The following is a 17,068-nucleotide window of genomic DNA, read 5'->3' as shown; positions in this document are numbered from 1 at the left end:
GTGGGATCTTCCCGGACCGGGGCACAAACCCGTGTCCCCTGCATCGGCAGATGGACTCTCAACCACTGCGCCACCAGGGAAGCCCACACTTTGTAAATTTTTAATGCCCCTCTCTACAATTCTTCTTAATGGCACAGCATTTGAAATTCTTCCCAAAATGTTATAAAATTGTTCTCTCTCATTGCCCCATTGTTCCAAATGGCCTTCCAGTCTATGCTATACGGTCTTGAAATGCACTCAAGGACCTGGATGTGGGTATGGAATACACATTGTTCAGATTTGCAAATGTCATAACGCTGAGAGGAAGAGTGAGTGATGAGACTGAAGGATTTATGGTTAAAAACTTGGATTTTGGTCCCAGTTCCAATTGTTATGTGACTCAGGTGAGATTAGTCTTGTGACTATGCAAAACTTAAAACTTAAAGCAAAACTCCACTGCCAGTGTTATTGTTTTGACAGCCTGGCATCATGAGGATAAAAGCACAATGGGTTGCATGCATAGTTCTGCACGTAGGTTAAAAAACACACAAAATTAATACGAGAAAGAAATGGGTAAAAGTGACACCTGGAAGTTTAAGTTCAATTTTAGACCCCCATAATATAATTAAATAATATTAATAAAGAGCTAATTAAATCGTGTGTGGCAGTAATAGAAAGATATTGCCAGAATAAGGGAAGAAACTTCATCCTACACTGGTTAAGTTGTACAACTAAAATATTCATTCAAGGATGATTTCTGTTATTGCCTGAAAGTTTTTGTTCCCCCCAGCCCCCCAAATTCTTATGTTGAAATCCTAACTTCCAACGTGATGGTATTTGAAGGTGGGGCCTTTGGGGGAGGTCATTACATGCTGGTGAGGTCATGAGGGTGGGGCCTCATGATGGGATTAGCATCCTTCTAAGAAGAGGAAGAGACCAAATTTACTCTCTCTCCACCACATAAGTATACAGTGAGAAGGTGGCCATCTACAAACCAGGGAGTGAGCTTTACTGGAACCCAACCATGCTGGCCCACTGATCTCAGACTTCCAGCATTCAGAACTGTGAGAAATACATTTCTGTTGTTTAAGTCACCCAGTCTATAGTATTTTGTTATGGCAGTCCAAGCTAAGATAATTTCCAAACTTTAGAGGGGCACACTTGGAAGAGCGTGATCTTAATTCTTGAGAATTATTGAAAGAACAGAGAAAGAAAGGAGAATACTAAACAGAGGTTGGAGCTTATGTTTTAGGTCTTTTCAAATATTAAGGAACTGTTAGAGAAAGATGCTGTTTGGATTCTGACATTGACCAGTGTGATTCTTCTAGTTATGTTCTAGTTGGTCTGTCTTTCCCCTTTGTGGAGAACTCTGGGTCTTCTGCTTGGCTAAGACATATTCATTTAGGGGTCAGCTCTCAGAAGCCCTGAGCATTACAGATCCTAGCATCATAGATAGGGGTTTCAGAGGTCTTTCTGTGTCTAATATTGCTCAGGATGATTTTTTCCTAAAACATTTTCATAACAAAGCACAAAGGAGTAGAAATTTCAAAAAAATATTTCAATGATGTAATAGTTCCTTCTTAGGTGCCAATTAGATAGTCAGAGAATAATACACAAAAGGTGTCAAAGAACAATCTTACCATGGTGCTTAGAGTTAGGAACCTGGAGGAGAAGCTCAAAAGATCATTGATTTCATGTATTGGAAGGACAGTATTAGCCTTTAAACTAGCATGACAGACGGCAATAACTGGGTCTACCCATCCGTTACTTGGCAGACAAATGGACTTGAGATCTGAAAGAGTCAACCTTTCACCTGCTGGACGCTCCAAATGAGAAGTAAAAGAGAAAGGGGCCAAGAGCTGATTGGTTAGACAGTAATCATGGACTCAGGGCCTTAGACGTTTACCCTTTTAGAGTTTCAATTTTCTGAAAAGTGAAGGTGTTGCATGAAATAAAAGGGACTGCGCATTTAAATAGAAAACTATAAGTCAATGAAAGGAGGAAACTCATAATTATCCAGTGCAACTTTTTTCTATCGTGCATGGATTTTTAAAAAATATGTGTTTGCTTTTGCTTTTTCAAGCATATTACTTTTACTTATAAAACCAGCACTGCTACTTGCTTTCTATAAAAGGGTATCCATTTTCCATGTTTCTGTTTCCCAAAGTGTAGGTAGAAAATGTGTGAGTCGATCCTTAGGGAAAGGCTCCAATCTCCAAACCACATGGCAATTCTCAGCAAGTATACTGTGCTGTTCCAACATGAGCAGAATTCCCCCAGGAGATGTATAGTACTCTGGCAGACATCACTTCTAAAGTTTAACTCTCCAAAACAATAAAGAGTGAGCCAATGAAGACATGCTGCATTTCAAGGAGCCCGTGATAGCCCTAGAAGCTATTAGAAGAAAACTCTGTTATCAACTGAGAGGTGGAGAATTAGAGTAAGGACAGGTGCCTGAGTCGATGAGAGCATGTGCCTGCCTGTGAGCAAGCAAGAGGAAACAGGGTAAGGGATCAGTTCTCACTCCACATCAAGGTTCAAAAATGGCTCAGGGAGATTAATAGGAAAGTTCTCTTGAGATAATTGTGAAAGTTGTTTTCTTTTTGGCCGTACCGCGTGGCTTGTGGGATCTTAATTCCCCGACCAGGGATTGAACCGGGCTCTCGGCAGTGAAATCGTGGAGTCCTAACCACTGGACCGCCAGGGAGTTCTCCAAAATAAGTCTACCTTTTAAAGCTAGAATGTCATAAGTTGTGAGAGCTGAAAAGAAAAAAAATGAAACATTTCAGCTTTGGAGAATGAGTGTGTGTGAGTGTGTGTGTGTGTGTGTGTGTGTGTGTGTGTGTCCCTGTGTCTATGCGTGTGTATGAGGAGAAATGACTTCTTGTAGAATATGGTTTAGTTGACAACTCTTTGAATGTTTTTTCTGTGAGAAAGATCTACAGTGTTATGAATACGTGCACAGGCTAGTGTCTAGCCTCCCCCTTTCACACCCTAAACTCCTCTCCTGCCAATGGAGCCTATAACCTTCACAAGAGAAAACACAGGAACACCATCAGCAAGGAAGCTAATTTCCCAATTGGGAGAAGGCATTACTTTGAAATTGTCTTTTCTGGTGTCACTATCAATGTCACATTTACTAATATCCAGTAGAAGTAAGGCAGCGTCAGGTTGGAGAAGATGGTTAGCCTCTGAGTTATGATTAAGATGTATGTTCTATAATGAAGTGACAGGCTTTGGAATAATCAGGTGGAGTTGGGCCTGGGAACTGCTGACAGAACAAAGGAGAGATGTCATGAGATAAAGAAAAGTGGGAGTTGCTGGATCTCAAAGCAAGAGAATATCCTGGATTATTATCTTAAACATATTTGGTGCTGTCTGGAATTCTGGAAACAAATATTAAAGCAGAATAAAGATGGTCATATGTGTCACTTGAGACACGTTATTGGAGGAGAGGAAAGATTGTGGGAATGGACGGGAAGGTCATTTGAGAGCATGGCCTGAAGGATAGGCTGATCGTACACTGATTTGATATTACTAGCTGACGTTCACTGAATGTCACATGCCAGAAACCCGTAAATAAGTGCCTTGTCATAATTAGCATTTCATTAAACTCCCTGCAGTCCCCATGGGGAAGATACTACTTTTACATCCTTTCTCTAGATGTAGAAATTGAGGTGAAGAGAGGTTGAGGACTTGCTCAAGGTCTTAAAGGTAGTAAATAGTGGACTCAGAATTTGAATGGAGGTGGTGGTGTGCCCCGCAGGTAGAAATGTTAGCTTCTCTGATGAGGTAGGCCTCACTGAAAAGTGAACATGTGAGTGGCAACATGGGGACATACCTGTAGCAGAGGGGTTGAGCAGACAAAGACCCTCCATATACCTGGGGTATTCAAGGAAAGGCCAGGAGATCAGCGGGCTTGAAGGACATGGTCCAGGCAAGAGAGCTTTCAGGTAACCAGACATGAAGTGCTTTGAAGACCTCACAAAGAATTTGGCTTTTCCTCAAAAGGAAACGGCAAGCCAGTTGCATCGTTAGCTTATCTTTATAATTAGAACCACGCTGGACTGGGTGAGAGAAAAGAAACCTACTGGGGAAGTAGGAGAGGTCATCCTCCCAGAAATGTGGCCAGAATCTGAGTTGGGAGTGGGTCGGCAGAAAACTTTTTGGAAGGTCTCTCTGTGGTGATCACAAAGCAGTACTGGTATTAACCTGAGAATGTGAAATGAGACTGGCATCTCAAAGGCCACAAACCCTCATTTTCATTAGGATCTATTGATGCTGTGACCCTGATAACAGCCGATGAAAACCAGTGACCTAAATCTACATTAGAGGACAGGGTCACGATAACTGTTTTCCACTGAGGTACTGAGGAGAAATTCTGCATTTTGTTATTTATTTTTTAAAAGCATCTCTCTTCAGTGGGAAGAGATGCTCAGGAAGCTGACTCATGAAGGCTGACTGGCTGATCGCTCAGCTTGAAGTTTATTGCTTTGAAAACTGACCTCATAAGGATATGGAAGAAAGAAGTGCAAGAAAGTTTTAAGGAAAAGCAAAAAGACAAGCACCGCATTTTCTAATGGAGCTGATGTGTTACCACTCAATTAATTTCAGCATCAAGGTCCAATTTTAGTTCTGAATCACCTTCTAGTTTTACTTATAAAGGACTTTTCATTAAGCCAAATTAAGTAGATGGAGGTCCAGTTGTTTATTATCTAGCACTAAACCATTCCTACAAAAAGACACCTGTGCAAGCCATTTGGCTCTAGTCAACTATTTTTTTTTTTTTACAATTTAATTATGAATATAATTAGAATGAGTTAAGAGACAAGCTAGGCATCAGCCATAAAATTTCTAGTTTGCTAAAACACACACACACACACACACACACACACACTGATTAAAAAGCAACCACAACAAAAACCCCGCCAAGTCTGTGAGCTTGCAGTGGAAACTGTAGTAAAAGGGGAGTATTTGTAAAATCTACCTTTATTTTAATTTCAAATTTCCTTGAAATGGTGCTGTAGAGAATATTTTTCTACTACATTATTTTTATATCTCTGGTTTCTCTGTGGTGACCCTTTAAACCCTGCTTTTTCCTTTCTCTGGTCTTAAGGTAATTTGTCACTATCATGCTTTCATGTTTAGCAACTATTCGTAGTCAAGTGCCTTGCAAGCTCCGTTTCTTTTCTCCCAAAGACTGTCATCATGGAGTTGATGATGCATCAGAAATAGTTTGACCAAAGGGCAAGATAAAGTCAAGAGTAAAGAAAATATTTGCCAATATACTTGACTAGTTTTTTTTCCCAATTACTTATTGAAAGTATACTTTAAAGGTAAAATGGCATGATGGCCATAGGAAAAAAACCATTAAGACATGCAGTAGATACTTTCTGACATAGGGCAATGTCTCTAATTTAGATCATTTTTATACGAGGATGGTGTGACTGTCAGATGTATAGTAGGATGAGTTATATTTAAGGACTAGGCATGGGGTATGCTCTACCTTTGGTGCCTTGATTTTAAAGATGCTTATTCAACTTATGGATACCATTTCTCACAATTTGTTTCACTGCTTAACTGATCACTGTGTAGCAAAAGTAGGCATAAATATTGTCTTCAAATGAGTGTGTGACTACAACCTTTAAATTGAAGACTTGTATGAAGCATCTTTACTGTCTCAGTTTGTTGCTGGCTTGCCTAATCTCCAAGTGTTATATACATAAATACATATATATATATGTATATGCACATATATTAAATAAACATGATATATAACAAATATGATGCATAATAAACAGGATATATAATAAACATTATATGCATAATATTACTTAAGAGTAACTGAAAACGAGGATAAGGGGACTGCTCTTGGACCCACAAGGTTGTTTTGATCTTGGAGTTAGCATTGATTGCATTCCCATAATGGGGCCCTGCTCAGGGATGGGAGGAAAAGTAATTATTTTTATACACAAAAGGCAACTTTGGAAATTTAGAATACAACAAATCAACAAACCCCAAATCATGCTCTAGCAAGAGCAGCACAGAGCTGAGGTGAAGGTGACCAAAGTGAAATTATCAGATAGTCCTTGAATAAATGAGCTTTGGCCCAGGCTTGAGACAAATCTCTAAGCCTATCCCATACAAATAATAGATAAAACATCTTGTAAGGAAATTCACGAGGTCATTTCTCTTTATTTCCTGCTCATCTACTAATCAACCTATGGTTTCACTGTTATCTCAACTCTGATGATTCTTTAGATTTGAGACAGGAAGATGAAAATTGATGGATGAAGCACATTTGTGACATGGGTGTAGAGAAGGTGTAGGCAAAAAAAAAAATGGCTCCATAAAGATGTCCATACTTTACTTCCTAGAGCCTGTGAATATGTTACTTTACATGACAGAAGAGATTTTGTAGATATGATTAAATTAAGGACCTTGAGATGGGGAAGTAGCCTGGATGATCCAGGGGGTGCCCAATGTAATCACAAAGGTCCTCAAAAGTGGAAAATGGACTGAGGAGAAAGTCAGAGGGAGACTGACTACAGAAGAGGTCAGAGTGATGTGATGTCATGTGACTGCTGCCTGTGAAGGGGGTGGAAGGGGACCACTGGCTAAGGCATGCAGGCAACCTCTAGAAGCTAGAAAAAGCAAGGAAGTGGATTCTCCTGCAGAGCCTCCAGAATATAGTCCTTCCGGCACTCTGATTTTAGCTCAGTGAGACTAAGCTTCAGACTTCTGTCCTATAGAAATATGTGGTAATAAATCACTGTTATTTTAGGCCACTGAGTTCAAGGTAATTTGTTACAGCTGCAAAAGGAAGCTAAAACACATGTCCTATAGGAAAGAGTGCCTCTAATTCAGAAAACACAAAGAAATCTGAACACCCTGAAGCAGCCCTGGAAGCACCACTCCAATATGAATTAGAATGGCAGAAGCCTCTAGAAAGAAGCCATCCTGGTAAATCGGGACTCTGTGCAATAGTGTCAGAAATGAGTAAGGACATTATAAAAGAAAAAAAGCAAAGAAAAAGAAAAGCAATTACAGACACCAGGAAAAAAATAAATAAAAACTCTGCACAAGAAAAGCACAATCCAACTATAAAGGGAACCAAATGTGGCCAAGAGTTGAAGCAATTTTTGGAGTGTAATAAAATAGATTCTATTGGACTTGGTGAGGAATACTCTTTGACAAGTGTAGGGATTGTGACAGTGAAGTCTAAAGAAGGAATCTTTGTGAAACCTCTTGGACAGGTAATGAACAAGACTTACAAACTCATAGTAATGCAAATATCAACGCTGTTTATTAGTTTTCTAATTGGTCAAACTATTAAAATTTAAAGGAGTTAATGACCAGTGATTGTGAAAGAAAGGAAGAGAGGTAAAGGAAAGGGTAGAAAGGAAAATATACTTACCTTACAAAGGAAAGTTAGGAGTTACTGTAGAATGCTGAATGAAACAAGAAACAGAGGTTTATGTGTATTATTCAACATCCACATATAATAATATGAGTATCAAATGCTGGAGGAAGTGAAGTAGAATAAATTAATATTTCATATTAGGTATTATCTATAGTAGATAAGTCAAGAAGTAGAGATATTATCCAGAGTTATGAAAGTAGCTACTACAAGAGATGAAAACTGAAATAGTTGAAGGAGGTTTCCTCTCATGAATAGGCCTGGGGATGTGAAGTGATAGGGCCTAATCCATCACTTTCCATCATAAACTCCTCTGTAGAATCTGGTTTGGTGCATGTTGTAATTTGATAAGTGAAGAACTGTAAAAAGGAACATTAATAACACTTCAACTTGAAACAAGTACTCATATGAAATAGGAAAGTAACATTGTATATATCTAAATGAATTTCAAAAGGGGATGGGTGAACAATTGGTTATAAAAATAATACAGTGGAGGGTTAAAATGTACTCAAAGAGGGCAATATTTAAAGCACTGATGCTTTTAATATCTAATAGTAAATATTGAAACATAGCTCACTCTTGGAAAGTTTTAACTTATTTTTAACCTAGAACTCCAATACTAAAATTTCTGATCATTTAATTCTAACCTTGGTTTTAAAAAAAAGACAGAAATGACACGATCTTATATAGAATGATATGGGATACATAGGTTTTATATAGGATGATGCAACAGACAGATATTTGGCAACAGCTAGTTAGTTATTCTTCCAGCAAGATTTCTTTTAGATAAACAGTCCCAGAAATGCAATGTAGGCTGATGGAAAGTATTTATGTTTTAGAGTCTGCAGCTTAATGCTAAACCTAATCTTCTGAGCCATGAGAACTTGGGAAATATTTTGTGACTTACTTTATTCCTCTGAAAAATAAATTTCTTTCAAATCATTTATTGAGCACCTAATATAAAGAAAATGTTATGTTGTATTATTCTCATAGTAACTTTATGAGCTAGAAATTACTTTCCACGTGATTTTTCCATTTCTTCTGTGTCTCCTGTGTTATTTTCAGAAATAAATTAGATAATTATAAAAAGTGTCAACAAATTTTCCTCCTCTCTTTCCCTTTCCCAGGAATTTTGGAAAAATGCAGATAGTAAAATAGAAAAGACACTGTTTGCTGTCTCTTTTCTTTGGATCTGTAGAGGTACCAGAACAAAAGAGATGGGAATAGAGGTAAACTTAGTACATTTCATAGGATTTAGATGTACTGGAAATGTCCAGGCCCCCTGCAGGCTTTTAGCCACAAGATTGCATCACCTATCATAAAACTCTAAAGCCATGTTTTTGTACTGAGTTCACACTTACAGTATTAATCATGCCTTCAGCACAAGTCATTTCCAGGGAATTAAGCCCTTGCAGTCAGTGGGTTAAATCCCCATGAAATAACCTGCAGGTGACCCAGTTGCATTGACCTCAAGTATAGAATTTCAGATCAATAGCTGTAGTACTTGGATCCTGAAATATGAAACAATTGCTAGTGTTTTTGTTACCCCAATGGGTGTTATCAGACAGGGAATCACTATGGCAATTGTTGGTTCTTATCATATTAATGCTTGTTTTTGGTCCAAAAAGAAACTACTTAAAAAAGTAAATGCCTTCTGTTCCCTCTTCTTGGAATATGTAATGATGACTTTCAAACATATAATAAAAACTAACAGTATTTCAAATAGCACAAATGATCATTAATTGCTTGTACATGAAAAAACAGTTCTTCTTCAGAAGCAAAGCATTCCAGTTGGATGTAAAATTCCTTTTGGTCTACTTACCTTTTCACTCTGTCATGAAAGGGTAACAGAAGGTCTCTCAATTTGGGGCCAAATAGAAATCTTAAGCCTTCACAAACTGGGCTTGGGGGTAGTGAGACAGTAAAGGAAAATAACGTTATAGGTACATGAACCATGACAGTGACTGGCATGGAGTTTTGCTAGTGGCTAACCAGAGACCAGACATCACTTCAAGCATTTACACCAACAGAGGGAATACTTTTGATGCAGGGAACTGGTTACCCATGTGATGAAGAAGCTGAGAACCAAATAAGGAAGCCCGAAGTCACCAAGAAACCAGCCACTGCAGGAAGCCACTACCAGGCTGGAGGGACAAAGGGAGGAGGGTCCACATCACCAGATGGAAGATGGAACCAGAATGGGCTGAAGACATGGAGGACATGGATCCTCAGGTAGAGAAGTTATCTGAGGCAGATGGGTGGGCAAGGGAGAGGGCGTGGAGGATAAACTAAAAAACTGGTTGGTCTTTTCCTTCCCCCTCCCTCTGCCATCCATCACCAGAGACTTCCACTGACTGTAGCAGCAGGAAGCCAGCCCCCAAGAGCACCTCTGCGATACAGCTGGCTAGGGTCAACCTTCCACAGGTACAGAGCAAAGAAGTGATGGATGAAGATGGTCAAAGAAGCCTAGAGCCAGCCTATATGGACATCTCCCCTGCAGAAAGACCTCACCTGGCTGGTTCCTTTTCATAAAGAGTGAAGAATTCACGGGCAGGTCTGTTAAGCTTCTCATGGTATAGATTTTACAAGAGGCAGTGAGAGCTATGATAAAGCCCAGCACTTCTCTGGGACTGGATATGGATGTCCTTATATTTTGGAAACACTTTTTTACTCAGTTAGTGCACCGTGGAGTAAAAGTGCCTCCTCTGGTGTGGTTTTGCCATTTCCAAGGAACTATGTGGCCATTCTGCCATTACTTAAGGATATTTAAGCATGAACTACAACCTCAAGCTGAGTTGAGAATTCAAGAACTAATGTCAAGGTTATGTCAAAAATGCATGGATTAGCAAACACATGTCCCTTTCCAACATCATATTTCTCAGCCATATTAGCCTCTTGGTTAGTCCCTCCATCTGACATATTAAAAATACTAAGTACTACATGAGTTAGGTAAGGCAAGCTTGCTGAGAGTGATTCTCCTTGCCTTGAGCAATGAAGGAAAAACTCCCGTCTCTTTGCTTCTAGATTACTTTCTCAAACAAAGCTCATCTGGAGAAACACCGTCAGCAATTGTTCAGTATCTTACATCTTTAAAGGACTTTCTAAAGCACTCTCTCATGCATTTTCTCCATAGCCTATTTGACAGGTGTTGGAAAAAGTCCTCTCAACAGCCATCAGTCACAACAGCATGCTGCCTACCTCAGTTCTGCTTTGTTAAGTTCTGACCATGCCCATACTTCTGAAATTCTGTCCAGTTTGGAGGCAAGTCTAGGACAGTCCAGAGATGGGTCTCCTCTTTATGGAAGTTCAAAGGACACAACCTCACATGGGTTTGAGGGCCTGCTTCCCACATCTCTTAGACTAAGGGAATGGCTTGCCTAATATCTTCAGAATCAGGTTAACTAAAGGAAGCTTAAATGATGGGTATCCTACATCATAGCCCTCAAATCAGCACATGCACAAGTATATTTCCAAATGAGACAATTCTCACTTAAAAGTATGGCGACCACGATGTGAAATCTGTATGACTTCTTTAAATATACATAATCAGAAATATGTACCCAAAAGCAAAATCCCCCAATGTCTTACCGGAACACTGTCTTCGCATTATGAGTGATCTTCCATGCTTGAGTGTTCCAAGATGGAATATCAGAATAAACTGTTATGGAAGTTCATGCTTGTTTATTTTTTCTTTATTCCTCCTCTTAAAAAGAAGTTAAGAGAGCCTGGGAACTATAAAATACTGTTCTTCTTGAGAAGCAGAGGGCTCATGAAATAAAAACTCTGACAGGGTATATGAGCTCCAGCCTCCCTTCAAAACCCATATTTAAAGCACTGCTACTCTATTCAACAACAACAACATCTGAAATTGTGAGCAGGCAGCAAGAGAAAGACCTTGGGAGAATAAGCTCTGCTTTATTCCTCTTGATATCATTTTGCCAGAGCTTTAAACAAGCGTGAAGACTTTTGTGAAATGAAAAACAGAATAAAAGGGCATATTGAGGGGCTGTTTCCAACAGGCTCCCCATATCCCACTCCTCCTAATGGGAACACTGTACACACAGCCATCCAAGATCAGACCTCCTAAGTAGAGCATTTTTTTTTCTTGGAGATTATTCTCATTTGGACTTTAATTAAGCTCCTGCCAGCCTTGCAAGCTTTTTAATTTTACCTTTCTTTCTTCTTTCTTTTTCCTCCTTGAATCAGCTTGCTTGCCAGGAAACCTTTTCCAAGATGTCACAATCATAGTAAGTACACCCTAAGATGTTAAATTTAGAGATGTACTAATCGTTGATGGTCCGAGAATCAATAGCAGAAGTTTCCTTGCATTTGGAAAGATTTTCATTCATTCATTCATTCGTTTTTACGTGTGTGTGCGTGCACGCATGTGCGTGTGTTATGAATGAGAAAACAATAGAAAGGAAGTTTCAGGGAGTATACAATGACTATTGGCTAGTAAGTGATACAACTCAACCTCCCATAAAGCCACCAGCTTAACAGAAGAAACTTTCCATTACTTAATTTAATATTCACACTGTTTGTAAGCAAATTGTAGCCAACTCTTTACTAGTGTTGGTGGGTGTAGGGTGAGCAAGCCTTGAGAAGGTGATGCCTCAGCTGATGATTTAACACCTCTTTAATGAAATGTAATATTTAATTCACTTCGGTTCTTTTTCAAAATCCCCTTGAACTCAGTTACACTCACTGTGATTCTGAAGGTATAAAGGTAGGGGCTAGGGAGGCGGAAGGTGGCCCCTGCAAAGCAGATTGCATGAGAAGCTATTTTCATTTGAGGAGGCTTAGCTGAAAATTGGCCACCCTAAACAGGATGCCTTCTTCTTTTTCTTCTTAATTTTTAAAAATACTTAGATAATATTGCAGAAATGAATAAGCCATCAAAACCACCAAAACTAAAATGAAAGCTGTGGAGCATTGGGGATATTATCATCTCCATGATTGCTATTAGCGCCATTCTTATTATTTACTTAATAGTAATTCCACACCGCCAGGTTACTGCACCAACCGCTCCTGTCTGTAAGGTACTTACTGATCGCCTCCACAAACCGCTCAAAGAAGCTGTAAGGGAAGAGCGGCTCAGGCAGCTCCCGGAAAAACATCTTCAGTGCTCCGGTGACAACGTGGATGTCCTCCCACTGGCTGTCGTCCAAATTCAGCTTCTCTTCTGGGAAAACACGAGGAGAAATGGAACAACTGGTTTTAATGAAACAATTACAAGACACTAATTATTATGTTAATGTTTGCCTACTATCATCAGCAACCGTTAACAGCCTTCTGCACCTAGAGGTTTGGTGCTGTGCATGTTTTTTTTTTTTTTTCCTTTTTTCCGTAGGACAGGAACATTTTCAATGGAATACCATCTGTAGGAGTGCAGCTAACAAAAAACAAGAGACACAAAGAGACAGTGCCATTGACACAGTATGTCAGATACATTTATTCCCATAATGCATCAGTATGAAAATTAGCATCACAGCTCAACATGATTCAAAGCTATTTGGTTTTGAGGCCGAGGGGCTAAGAGTTGCCAATGATGGCCGGCTCAAGGGACCGGCCTAAAGGCCTTGCTGAGCCAACAGGAGACATATGCTAAACATGGCAATAGAAAATGAGTTATTGCTTTACATGTGTTAGCCTTGCTATGTACAAGGGAATAATGGGTAACACTTTTTTCCTCTTTTCACTGAATATAAAGTCAGCAAGGAATAGAATAGTGAGAAAGGATATTAATTCCTTCTTACTGCTTCAAAAATATCTTTTTTTAGTTTTCATCTCAGCAAGGAAAATGTGCCCAGCAACAATATTAGACAGACCCCTGTTGGCCTACGTAGGCTATGCAAAGCTGTCAAAAATGATAACACACTAAAGACAAACCACAAGTGCTTACTAACTCCTCTTAGAAATAATGGAAATGTTTGCTTGGGAAGCTTGAGTGAGTTGAGACATTTAAATATTAAAGAAAATAAAGGCCACAATAAAGTTCTTAGAAGAAATAAGGAGATGCTGGGCAATTATTTCCTTCCTTTTCATCTTCAGTATGAAAGTCTGGAATCATTCTCACCCAAAAAGTGGATGTAATAGGGTCTGAAAGTGACATCTTTACATACAACTAAAAGGAGGCAGGCATAAAAGCATTGCTGCTGACCCACAGCGTCGGTCTTTCTGAACGTACAACACAGAAAAGATTTTGGATTCTGGGCTTAATGAAAACTAATGCTAATCATTTTGGACAACCTGAGGGTTAATGGGAAAGCAGAGTATCCTGGCAAGAACTTAATAGGTATTTGGTCAACTAGAATTGTGTTTCCTTTCCGATGTCTGAAGCTCATATTCAGATGCTTGCTTGTGTCAGTTTTATGAATGCAGAGGAGAATTTACACCAAAAATGTAAGAAAAGCTGAGAATTGTCACTATAGGGAAGCTCTGCATGGGCTGTTCTGCTAATAGTGTTCATGTCCTTTTAAAAATATTAGCCGAAATCTTTATCAGATTTTTTTTCTACATGGACTATTACTCCCTGGGCTAGTAAGTTATGTCCCTGCTAAATTGGCTGTTTGCAAAGAGAAGGAATGAAGGTGAATCTGTTTATTTCAGACGGGCTATTTTCTTCTCCCCTTTCAGCCTACCTCAGTCATAACACAATAATTTGATCCACAACAAAATCAGCAGCGGAGACCTTCTTTCTGCCCTGCAATCATTTTTGATTGATTGTATTTCAACAATTAGTCTTTTATTTGGCTACACACTATTGAAATAGGACGACAGCATCTTAGCAGGCCAGCTTTAAACAGTCAACTGTTAACAATAGCATCAAAAAGGGAGACCTGATGGGGTTTACTGTCACTTTAAAGAACGGGTTTTTCACGTTGTTGAAATCTGTCAGATATTTTGAAATGTCCCTCTCACTATGGTGCCACACCCCCTGCGTGCCCTTATAATAAAATTGGTTTTACTCCTGATTAAATCATTTTCTCCCTACCCACTACCATACTTCTCATAATGGACCTGTGCGTTCTACAGCTGGTGTTCTTCCCATGGTACCAATTCTTACTTTATCTTTTAAGCACTTTGCTGCTAAGATCTCATGCAGAGTGCTTATGTTTTGTTAAGAGCTTCATTCTTAGAGAAATAGCTTAACACATGTTCTAAAAATGTTGTACAACTTATTGCTTAAAGTACATTTAGAAAATGTATAAGTACGGTAGCTTTGGCACTGAACTTTAAGTGGAAACCTAAATAAACACATACACACACAACACACACACACATGTTCACACACACAACTATCTCTACCAAAAATTTTTCACAAAAATCCAATACAAAATGTCGTTTCGGTGCATAGGTTTAAGATCGCCAAATCAAAGTGCTCAGCAGGTAAGAAAAGAGAATGATTTTATCTTGAGCAAGAAAACAATAAGAACAAATAATTGCTTAACCAAAGGCAGATGCCAGTGATGTCTGTCACCTCCACACAAACATCAGTTAATTCAATTGACTGTGAAAATGAAATATTTTAATATACATAAAAAAGATAATTTACCAGTCAATAAATACCATTTGATTATATCCACTCAAAATGCCATATAATATATCAACTTGTGTTACTTAAACTAGCATTCCTACTATGTAGTCTTCACTTTAAAAAGATAATTTGTAGCCCCTCCACAAGTAGCTTCAATAAATAATATGGCAAGTGGTTGGAAAGAGTCTTTTGGTATAGAATACCTAATTTTTACATTAAGATTTTTTGTGAACAACCAAGGTTAATATTCCTTGTAAACCAGAGGACTTTAAGGCATATTTTTCAAGGCCACTGTGACTTATTTAAACATGCAGTTGTGTCCATATTTGCACACCTTCTCATGAATCCAATCAGTTCTGAAAATGAAATGAAGATGAAGTGATATTTGTCTCCTCGTTAACAGGTATCATTATGAACACATTTGTATTACCTGATAGGCATTTTCTAACTAATCTGTTAGCAGTGATGATGTCTTCTGCTTCCCCTCTTTTCAACAGAGCAGGATTTCTCAATAGTGAAGCACTGTTGACATTTGGGGCTGAGTAATGCTTTGTTATAGGGTCTGTCCTGTGCATTCTAGGATATTTAGTAGCATCCCCGGCCTCAGCCCACTGATGCCAATAGCATTTCCCAGGGCTGCTGATGAAAAATATCTTCAGATATTGCCAAATATCTCCTGGCGGTGCAAAGTTATCCCCAGTTGAGAACCACAACAGTGGAGCCTGTAAGAGTCTATAAAAGTTACTCAATAAATATCGATTTATGAAGTTTACCTTAGGTGGGCAGAGAAATAGAAAACTAGATATGTGAATTTCTTTAATATGAACCTAAGAGTTGGTAATTATTATTGACAAAATAAAAACCTTTTACAGAACAAAATTAAAAATTCACATGACTATATTTCAGGAAGCTTTGCAACAGGAAGAATAACCAACAGTTATTCGGTGCTGACACCATACTAGGGACTATGCTATGCACTTTCCATTTATTATCTAATATAATTTTTTTTCAATAAGACAATGAGGTACATGCTATTGTTATCATCACCTATTTTACAGATAGGAAAAATGAGGCATGGGTAGATTAAGTAACTTTTCCATGGATGACAAGTGATAAACCCAGGATAGGAGCCAGTAAGCCTCCCCTCAAAACCACTATGGTCAGACTAATCTTGGCTGGAAGAAGCTGAAAGGATAAAGGCAAATAAATAGCAATTGCCAGTGGTAGTAGATTGACTATTACTTCAAAGATAGTGATTTTTATATTTTATCCCTAAGTATCTTACTTGAGGCTATGCTTTTACCTGTAAACTTACTCTGATCTTTCATAATTACTCATTTATAGAAGGAACAGATTCTTATATAAACAGATATAAAGCAAATTGGCAATAAAAAGAAACTGCATTAGGAATGGGACAGAAGATGTAGCAAATTGTTATGTGGTGATGGAGTGAAGAGGAAATATGATAGGGTGAGAAAGAGATGATACAAAACATCAGGTCTGGATTTACCACTAATTCATTGTATATCTATTTACTTATTTGTGAAATGAAGATATTCAGAAGGAGAGTTGTTGGTATCAAATGAGAAAATGTGTCTGAAAAACATTTGGAGAGAAAAAAAATATATATATATATATCCAAGACACCACTATGATGAGGAAAGTGAATAAAGGCCAAAAGGGCAAAATACATTAGGGATTAAAGCAATGGAAATACTGAGCAAACATCATAAACCATTTTGGTTGTTTTAGAGGATTTACCTCAGTGTGATGCAATCTGTCAAATGAGCTCAACAAAAACTTTACATGCTGGAGTTCAATACTGGGAAGAAGTCTGGTTGAATCAAGATATCTCACAATTATCATGCTGATAATCTGTGCTGGTTTCTCCTGGCCCTCTACTTAGGCTACCATAAATTCATTTTGGTCATGGCTTTTTGCTTAAAGCATTTAAACAGAATTGAAGATAGGTTAACCTCCAGAATCCAAAGTCACTATGTGACTTTTATGATATCACAAAAAATATATTTAAATATTGTATCCAAGCATTCAAGTCCATCTTGAAATGTCCTTCCTTGAAGGGACTTTTGTGTATTTTATTTTTTTAAATAAAAACTTACCTATATCCAGCT

At 38.4% G+C, this 17,068-nt stretch overlaps 1 protein-coding gene across 1 annotated transcript in view; it reads right to left on the bottom strand.

The window, feature by feature from the left end:
* Window positions 1–17,068, bottom strand: part of ARHGAP15 (Rho GTPase activating protein 15) — a gene marked incomplete at both ends in the record, with an annotated part of 595,418 nt that overhangs the window by 115,337 nt on the left and 463,013 nt on the right. The window contains one exon of the mRNA XM_079710401.1: window positions 12,447–12,581. Within this exon, the coding sequence (XP_079566527.1) occupies window positions 12,447–12,581 (135 nt within the window). The remainder of the gene's footprint in view (window positions 1–12,446; window positions 12,582–17,068) is intronic.

Source organism: Hyperoodon ampullatus, assembly GCF_949752795.1.
Source record: "Hyperoodon ampullatus genome assembly, chromosome: 8".
NCBI classification, from domain to species: Eukaryota; Metazoa; Chordata; class Mammalia; order Artiodactyla; family Ziphiidae; genus Hyperoodon; species Hyperoodon ampullatus.
This window is presented reverse-complemented; position numbering and strand designations above follow the sequence as displayed.